At 50.5% G+C, this 9,666-nt stretch overlaps 2 protein-coding genes across 2 annotated transcripts; both read left to right on the top strand.

The window, feature by feature from the left end:
- The first annotated feature begins 497 nt into the window (after positions 1–497).
- On the top strand, positions 498–2,238 carry LOC144038374 (D(1)-like dopamine receptor). The gene has a single exon (XM_077550838.1). The coding sequence runs from the start codon at positions 565–567 to the stop codon at positions 1,933–1,935; it is 1,371 nt and encodes a 456-aa protein (XP_077406964.1). The 5' UTR covers positions 498–564; the 3' UTR covers positions 1,936–2,238.
- Positions 2,239–3,532: 1,294 nt separating this feature from the next.
- On the top strand, positions 3,533–9,122 carry LOC144038764 (uncharacterized). Its single transcript, XM_077551486.1, has 4 exons — positions 3,533–3,732; positions 4,218–4,279; positions 4,358–8,998; positions 9,059–9,122. The coding sequence occupies exons 1-4, from the start codon at positions 3,533–3,535 to the stop codon at positions 9,061–9,063; spliced, it is 4,908 nt and encodes a 1,635-aa protein (XP_077407612.1). The 3' UTR covers positions 9,064–9,122.
- The last annotated feature ends 544 nt before the right edge of the window (positions 9,123–9,666 follow it).

Genomic DNA, 9,666 nt, shown 5'->3' with positions numbered 1-9,666 from the left:
AAGGGGTGCATTTTATTTTATATTTCAAAATAGATGTATAGATTGTATACATCTATTTTGAAATGTAAAATAAAATGCTGGAGGGCCTGAACTGAGGCTGCACGCATTTATCATGTGGCTTTAGTCCAAACTCGGTCCTCCAGGGCCGGAGTCCTGCGGGTTTTGGATGTTCTCTTCTCCAACACACGTGAAGCTCATCAGCAAGCTCTGCATAAGCCTGATAACGATCCTCTTCATTGGAAACAGGTGCGTTGGAGCAGGACACCATCCCAAACCTGCAGGAGTCCAGGACAAGCTGGCAACATTGACCGTCCCGCACAAACTTCAACAACAATTCAAGTCACCGACGATTTCGTGAACGGATTGCCATCAATAGAGCCCGCAGTGAGTAAAAGTGTGCGCACCGGCGAGGGAATATGTTAAGCATTACCGGAGGGGCGGGCGGGAGTGACCTAAACGTGGGGGCGCCTGCAGCAGCCCGAGGGCATCGTCAGCGTCAGCGTCAGCGTCAGCATCGGCGGCGGCGGCGGCGGCGGCGGCCGATGGCACAGACGAGCGAGCGTCATGCAGGACACTCGGGACGCGCTTAGCCAGCGGCAGGCGGGCGAGGAGCACGGGTCCGGGGACGTGAGCGTGGGCCGCGCGCTGACCGGCCTGGTTCTGTGCGCCCTGATCGTGTCCACGCTGCTGGGCAACACGCTGGTGTGCGCCGCCGTGGTCAAGTTCCGCCACCTGCGCTCCAAAGTCACCAACTCGTTCGTCATCTCGCTGGCCGTGTCCGACCTGTTCGTGGCCGTGCTGGTCATGCCGTGGCGCGCCGTGTCCGAGGTGGCGGGCGCGTGGCTCTTCGGCCGCTTCTGCGACACGTGGGTGGCCTTCGACATCATGTGCTCCACGGCGTCCATCCTCAACCTGTGCATCATCAGCATGGACCGCTACTGGGCCATCTCCAGCCCCTTCCGCTACGAGCGCAAGATGACGCGCCGCTTCGCCCTGCTGATGATCGGCGTGGCCTGGACGCTGTCCATCCTCATCTCCTTCATCCCCGTGCAGCTCAACTGGCACCGGGACGCGCGCGCGGGCGACGGCGCGCCCCCGCCGCCCGACGACTGCAACGCCAGCCTCAATCGCACCTACGCCATCGCCTCGTCCCTCATCAGCTTCTACATCCCCGTGCTCATCATGGTGGGCACGTACACGCGCATCTTCCGCATCGCGCAGACGCAAATCCGCCGCATCTCGTCGCTGGAGCGCGCGCCGGCCCCTGCCCGGACCCCGGCTCGGACCCCGGCTCGGACCCCGGCTCGGACCCCGGCGCGGGCTCCGGCGCGGACCCCGGGCCCGCGCGCCTCCGCGCACGACGAGAGCGCGCTGAAAAGCTCCTTCAAGAGGGAGACCAAAGTGCTGAAGACGCTGTCCATCATCATGGGCGTGTTCGTCTTCTGCTGGCTGCCCTTCTTCGTGCTCAACTGCCTGGTGCCGTTCTGCCAGGCGGACGCGCCCGGCGCGCCGCCCTGCGTCAGCGACACCACCTTCAGCATCTTCGTGTGGTTCGGATGGGCCAACTCCTCGCTCAACCCGGTCATCTACGCCTTCAACGCCGACTTCCGCAAGGCCTTCGCCACCATCCTGGGCTGCAACCGCCTCTGCTCCAGCTCGGCCGTGGAGGCCGTGGACTTCAGCAACGAAATGGTGTCCTACCACCACGACACCACCCTGCATAAGGAGGCGGCGGGTGCCGGGCCTGGCGCCGCGCCCGCCGGACCCCAGCACGGCTTTGACCGGGTGTCCCTGGTGTCCCGCGACTCTCGGAACCGCGCCGACCCGCCGCTGCCCGCCATCTTGCAGAGTCAGTGCGAGGCCGACATCTCGCTGGACATGACCTTGCCCTTCGCTGACCCCTACGCCGTCCCGGGTCACGTGCAGGACATGTGAGCGTTCCGTCAATGTGCAAGCCTTCGTCCACAACTTATCAAATTCATCGACAGCTTTGATCGTCAATCCATCCGGGGGGCGCCATTCGCTCCGTCTTTGACATGTTTCCCTCCTTCAACACACCTGATTCAAATCATCAGTTCATCAGCGAGCTCTGCAGAAGCCTGACAGTGATGGAGGAGGGACGCATGCAGGGGAGGGGCCCTCGAGGACCCGACTTGGTGACCACATCTGGTTTCTTCACCTCCCATTCATTTAAGTGTGTGCAGTTTCTGTCCATTTGAAATAATGTCCTGCTTTTCAATAAAGGCGTGCAAAGGAAAACATGGATTCAGTGATTAATCCAAAAATAAAGAAAAAGACCAAATATGGCCGCAAATGACCGCCGACCACGTGAGGGCATCGAGTGGTCGCACGTGTTTGTCGAAATCATTTTGTGGGCTCTCGCGTCCAACAACCAGACGATGAAAGCGGCAACAAAGATGAAAGTGAAAGCGTTGAAGGCCTTGCGGCGGCTGGACAGCTTCACCTTTGACCCCTCACCAAGTCTGTGTTTGCGTGTGTTCCTTTTTATATGCGTATGAAGCTTGTTTGTGTCCTTTCAAAGTGACTTTGAGACACACAAGCACACACTCGAGACCACACATTCGAGTGAAAATCATTTTTGTACGGTGGACTGTTCCTGAATAATAGTTAGCGAGGACGGAATTGGTGGATAATTCCAAACTGGACCAATATTACAATCATCACTGATTAAGGACAGTTTGGTGAAGTGGAGTGTCCAAACTAGTTCCCATAAGAGTTGCAGACCCTGTCAAATGTTGTTTTCTTATTTATGCTGAGAGTGGCAGGGCCGCTAGAAAATCATCCGTGGACCGCAAATGGCCCCTTGGCCATAGTTTGGTCACCCCTGGTTTATTTTTATTTCTTTGCGACTTTTTGTGCGGTGGACCTAAAAGGTTTTCTGAGGAAGGCGTGAATGAGTTCAAGTGCAGCAACTGCATATTGTAACCTTCGTCTTAAAAAAGAAAAGAAAGCTCATGTCTTGTAACATTAAACGTGAAATTAAGGTCATGTTGAAAATGTACTTTGACATTCGTTTTTAATTAAAAAAAAAATAAAAATCCTGTGACAAATTTCCATTTCATTTTTTGAACAATCTAAAATAAATTGTGTGATGTCATAGAACATTTTTGGTATTCAATTTTTTATTTAAAATCGTTACACAAAAGATTGTGATATTTTCTTTTACAATTTAAAATAATGTGAAAAAATGTTTATTTTATTTTATCAATAATTGCAACGGAAAAGTGTGATGTCTTGTAACATGAAACTTTTTAAATAAATACATTTATTTAATAAAAAAAAAAAAAAGATCTGTCAACAACTTTTTCTTATAACATTTTGATTTCTTTTTTGTTGTTGTATCTGAATGTACAAAAACATTAGGCAGGCCACAAATGGCCCCCGGGCCGGACTTTGGACACCCCTGCCCTAATTTCTATTTATATATTTCTTCACATTTTTCTAAAGTCAACAACACAGCGGACTTATCAGCTTTTGCTGTTGTTGTTTTTTTTTTGGGTTTTTTTGGCCAATGCGTGAGGTTTTCGTCGAGCATCAGGTGGGCGTGGTCAATGCGGCGCAGGTGTGTTGGATGACGACTAACGAGCAACGTGAGCAGCATTTAAGCAGCAGCAGGAGGAAGTTGCAGTCATGCTCAAGCGTCACTTCTCGTCAGCTGTCGTGCAGAGTTGCTCCCCCGCGTTTGGACATGGGGACCGGACTCGCCGCAAGGTAAGTTGCTCACCTGCTGTGCAATTGCTTGGTTTCACGTCTTGCTTTGTTCGTGCAACTTGCTGAGTTGTGTGTAAAATGCCACCTCATGAATGTTTGTTTTTGTAAAAAAAAAAAAAATTTAAAACTGAAATCGATGTTAATTTTAAAGATGATTCCTGTCATTTTTATGTATTAAAAAAAAAAATTATTTAGTTTCCTTCTCTGTGATGTAGAAAAACATTTGAATCTTAAGGTAGTGGAAATGTACAATTCTCTCTCCCACTTAAGTCCTTTGGGGTTTAGGGAGACTTTTTTTTTTTTTTTTTTTTTTTAAATGGGGAAATAACTTCCAAAAGTCAAAGTGAGCAGAAAATGACCAAACTGCAACAATTGTAAAAATGCGTCTGAGGAATAAATGCAGCACGGTTTTTGGTAGTCCTTGTGCTGCTGGAGGTCACGTGTCCACTCATGTTTGACTTTTTGACTTGTTTTGTGTCTTTGAGGTTTTCTTGGATCTGCTTGCTGTTACTCGGCAATGCTGCAAGTGCTCCGGTGCAACACAAGTGTGAGTGTCCAACGCCAGGCGGCTTCGGCAACTGCTGCACTTTGTAATTGCCTTTTTGTCTTCCTCACCTTTTCTCAGACCAGCCCAGGCCTCCTTACAAGTCCAGTTCTGGGCCGGCCTCCTCGCCGGAAGGCCTGCGCCCGTCCCTCCTGACCTTGCAGCAAATGTACGCTGCCGATCCCACCCCTGTCAGCCAGCCTCCGTCAAGCCCCGAGATTCCCAGCCAGGCTTCCCCAAGCGACGCCAACAAGCGCCTTGTGGCCTACGCACGCAACTCCAACAAGCGCTCTGGCGTTCCAGCTGCTGGTTCAGGATGGCCATTTTATGATCCAACAGCCTCAAATGCCGGCCAACATGTTAAAACTATGATAGCGTCAGCAGCTAAACAAAGTTGGCCATTATACAGTCCTGTGTTTGAACCGTCTTCCAGTTTTGAATCTCCAACTGCTCCTCAGAGTCCTGTTGCTGGAAAGGGGCAACTTTCAGCCAACCAGCAACTAGGTTGGGCAGACTACAGTAAAGTTGATGTGAAGCTTCCCAGCTACAAACCCTCAACTGGTGGTGTCAAGGGGCAGCATGTAATGGACGTAGGTGGCAACCTTCCCCCAAGTTGGGCAACATACAGTCAAGTCTATGAGCTACCAACTAGGGGTGTGAAAGGGCGTCCTCAAAGTACTGTGAAAGGTCAGCAAGCATCTAATCCTGGTGGCAACCTGCAACAAAGTTGGGCTGCGTACAGTCAAGTCTATGATCATCCAACTGATCCTGTCGTTCCTCCTGGTGTTGTGAAAGGGAGTCCTCAAAGTACTGTGAAAGGTCAGCAAGCATCTAATCCTGGTGGCAACCAGCCACAAAGTTGGGCAGGATACAGTCAAGTCTATGATCCTGTGGTTCCTCTTGGTGGTGTGAAAGGGAGTCCAGAAAGTACTGTGAAAGGTCAGCAAACCTCTAATCCTGGTGGCAACCTGCAACAGAGTTGGGCCGCGTACAGTAAAGTCTATGATCACCCAACTGATCCTGTCGTTCCTCCTGGTGTTGTGAAAGGGAGTCCTCAAAGTACTGTGAAAGGTCAGCAAGCATCTAATCCTGGTGGCAACCAGCCACAAAGTTGGGCAGGATACAGTCAAGTCTATGATCCTGTGGTTCCTCTTGGTGGTGTGAAAGGGAGTCCAGAAAGTACTGTGAAAGGTCAGCAAACCTCTAATCCTGGTGGCAACCTGCAACAGAGTTGGGCCGTGTACAGTAAAGTCTATGATCACCCAACTGATCCTGTGGTTCCTCCTGGTGGTGTGAAAGGGAGTCCTCAAAGTGCCGTGAAAGTATCTAACCCTCTTAGCAACCAGCAACAAAGTTGGGCAGGTTACAATCAAGTCTATGATCCTGTGGTTCCTCTTGGTGGTGTGAAAGGGAGTCCTCAAAGTACCGTGAAAGGGCAGACGGCATCTAATCCTGGTAGCAACCTGCAACAGAGTTGGGCCGCGTACAGTCAAGTCTATGATCCACCAACTGATCCTGTGGTTCCTGTTGATGCTTTGAAAGGGCAGACTGCATCTAATCCTGGTAGCAACCTGCAACAGAGTTGGGCCGCATACAGTAAAGTCTATGATCACCCAACTGATCCTGTGGTTCCTCCTGGTGGTGTGAAAGGTCAGAAAGTATCTAACCCTCTTAGCAACCTGCAACAAAGTTGGGCAGGTTACAATCAAGTCTATGATTCTGTGGTTCCTCTTGGTGGTGTGAAAGTGAGTCCTCAAAGTACTGTGAAAAGTCAGCAAGCATCTAATCCTGGTGACAACCAGCCACAAAGTTGGGCAAGATACAGTCAAGTCTATGATCCTGTAGGTCCTGATGATGTGAAAGGGAGTCCTCAAAGTACTGTGAAAGGGCAGACGGCATCTAATCCTGGTAGCAACCTGCAACAGAGTTGGGCCGCATACAGTAAAGTCTATGATCACCCAACTGATCCTGTCGTTCCTCCTGCTGGTGTGAAAGGCAGTCCTCAAAGTGCCGTGAAAGGTCAAGTGTTTAACCCTCTTGGCAACCTGCAGCAGAGTTGGGCAGGTTACAATCAAGTCTATGATCCTGTAGTTCCTCTTGGTGGTGTGAAAGGTCAGAAAGACTCTAATCCTGGTAGCAACCTGCAACAAAGTTGGGCCGCATACGGTCAAGTCTATGATCCACCAACTGATCCTGTCGTTCCTCCTGCTGGTGTGAAAGTATCTAACCCTCTTAGCAACCAGCAACAAAGTTGGGCCGCATACGGTCAAGTCTATGATCCACCAACTGATCCTGTGGCTCATCCTGGTGGAGTTAAAGAGAGTCCTTCTGTCCCTGTAAAAGGGCAGCAGGCATCTAATCCTGTTGAGAACCTGCAACAAAGATGGGCAGCATACAGTTCAGTTGAGGAGCAACCTTCCAGTCCCCAACCTGCAACTAGTTTAGTCAAAGTGAATGCCGGTGGCAACCTTCCCCCAAATTGGGCAGCCTACAGTAATGTCTATGATCAGGCATCCGGTTATCTACCACCAATTCCTGTGGTTCCTCCTGGCACTGTCAAAGGGCAACAAAGTTGGGCAACATACGCTTCAGTTGAGGCACAACCTTCCGAAGCTGACACGGTCAAGGGGAAAGTAGCAGTAAATCCAGCTGGTGGTCTGCCCCCAAGTTGGGAATTATACCATCCAGTATATGAGCCCTCTTCAAGTTTCGAACCCCCAATGGCTCCTGAAAGTCCCGCCCCTGCAAAGGGACAAGTTGCAGCTCACCAAGGTTGGGCCTTTTATAGTCCAGTTGATGTGCAACCTCCCAGCTACAAACCCTCTAGAGTTGACACTGTCAAAGGGCAGACGGCATTGAATGCAGGTGGCAGCCTTCCCCCAAGTTGGGCCGCATACAGTAAAGTGTTTTACCCACCGTCTGATCCTGTGGTTCCTCCTGGTGGTGTGAAAGGGAGTCATCAAAGTACTGTGAAAGGGCAGCCGGCATCTAGTCCTGGTGGCAACCCGCAACAAAGTTGGGACGCATACCGTTACCAACCACAAACTGTTCCTGAGGGTGTGAAAGGGCAGCAAGTAGTGACTGCAGGTGGCAACCTTCCCCCAAGTTGGGCTGCATACAGTAAAGTGTTTTACCCACCGTCTGATCCTGTGGTTCCTCCTGGTGGTGTGAAAGGGAGTCATCCAAGTACTGTGAAAGGGCTGCCGGCATCTAATCCTGGTGGCAACCCGCAACAAAGTTGGGACGCCTACAGTAAAGTCTATGAGCCAACATACAGTTACCAACCACAAACTGTTCCTGAGGGTGTGAAAGGGCAGCAAGTAGTGAATGCAGGTGGCAACCTTCCCTTCAGTTGGGAAACATACAGTCAAGTCTACGAGCCACCAACTGTTCCTGGTGGAGTCAAAGGGACTCGGCAAAGCACTGTGAAAGGTCAGCAAGCATCTCTTCCAGGTGGAAGCCTGCAACAAAGTTGGGCAGCGTCTGACTCAGAGGCGCACCCTTCCAGCTACAAAGTTGACACTGTCCAGGGGCAACCGTCAGTGAATCCGGTTGGCAGCCTACCCTCAAGTTGGGCATTGTATGAGCAACCTTCCCCAACGGCTCTTGAGAGTCCCATTGCTGCAAAGGGACAACTTTCTGGTGGAAACCTGCACCAAGGTTGGGCAATGTACAGTCCAGTTGATGTGCAACCTCCCAGCTACAAACCCTCAAGTGGAGTTGACTTGGTCAAAAGGCAGCCAGTTGTGAATGTGGGCGTCAACCTTCCTCAAAGTTGGGCAGCATCCAGTAAAGGTTATTATCCACCAACTTCTCTTGTGGCTCCTCCTGACACTGTGAAAGGGCAGCCGGCATCTAGTCCTGGTGGCAACCTGCAACAAAGCTGGTCCGCATACAATCAAGGTCAGCAACTTCCCAGTTACAAGCCCCCAACTGCTCCTGGTCTGAGTGCTGGCAAGGGGCACTCGGCAGGCTTTCAAACCCACATGGCACCCTCCCCTGGTGGAGTCCAAATTGGCACCGGGAAGGGGCCGGCAGCACCTCATCAAAGTTGGGCGGCATACAGTTCAGCCTATTGGTCTCCCAGCTCCAACCCTTCAGTTGCCCCCCTTCCATCTCCTGGTGGCGCTTATGTGAGTCTTCCTGCTGGAAAGGCCAACGCAGCATCTGACTATAGTCGAAAGTTTGGCTCTGGTTGGGCAACTTATGGTCAAGTCTTTAATCCAGTGTCCAAATACCAACCTTCAAGTCCTGCTGCTGGCACTGAGCTCCAATCTGCTACCAAAGGTGTGAACAGTCAAGTCTCTGGTCCACTTAAAAGTGGTGGTGTACAAATGAGCAGCGGAAAACGACACCCAGCAGATGGTCAACTTTCCGCCTGGTCCTTCAATCACGGCGCTTCTGGACTTCAAGACTCCGACACCAAGGTGGGCCCTTACAAGCGGACTTCCTCCCAGCCAGGCTACCCCAGCGACGGTTTGGACCAGCTTTCCCTGAACCCAAGTGACCTTTGGTCATCTCAGCAAGAGCTTTCCACTGATGATGATGATGATGATGATGAGGAGGACAAGCAGGAGCTTCCAACTTATGTTGTTCACAACCGGAACGGCTACGAGCAAGAGCGAAAAGAATTCTCCAGAATGCATTATTCCCAAAAGGATTGGCATCCCCACGTTCCTTACCTGGGAGGGCCTGGAGGACTACCAGGGATTGGCACCAAAGGTATGAACACGCAAATGTAACTTTCTCAACATTCAATTGTTAATTTTAATTCTCTTGCAGGATGAACATGCTTTGATCCGGTTGTTCCCTGCTGAGTAAGATTTAATAAAAATCCAAAACTAAACTTGTTTGGCTGCCTTGTCTTTCGTTTTTTATTTTTAAAACAGGACTTGATGCAACCATTTGGCTCGCTCAAATAGTTTTGTGTGCATGCTAACAGTTTAAAATAATTATCCTAACACTGATTACATTTTTAACTGTGATCAAATTAATTACAAATGCTTAAGTTTCTTAATGTAATATAAACTTTGACTGTAGTTTCTGGTCTGAATAATTTTGCAAGAACTCTGAAACGGCCTCAAGTGTCAGCCACTCTGTGGGATTGTGTTGACTGACGGTACGAATGCAGATGTTGCTGGTGGCCTTCTTTTGACAAGCGAGTAACTGGATGGTGTCGTCTCTCAGATGAGCTCTGACAAATGGCCGCTGATTGCTGGAGAGGCGGCGTGAAGGAGTCCAAGTGGCGCACTTGTGCTTCCCACTGTCGGTGGCGCTGGTCCTGATTTGGCCCTTCAGCCGCAAAGTGTCTCGCAGCCCAACATGTCAACGCTTTGTGCCACTTCACCGTTAGAAAGAAATCAAAGTGCACCACAAGTCTAACATGTCTA

Source organism: Vanacampus margaritifer, chromosome 18 (assembly GCF_051991255.1).
Source record: "Vanacampus margaritifer isolate UIUO_Vmar chromosome 18, RoL_Vmar_1.0, whole genome shotgun sequence".
Lineage (NCBI taxonomy): Eukaryota > Metazoa > Chordata > Actinopteri > Syngnathiformes > Syngnathidae > Vanacampus > Vanacampus margaritifer.
This window is presented reverse-complemented; position numbering and strand designations above follow the sequence as displayed.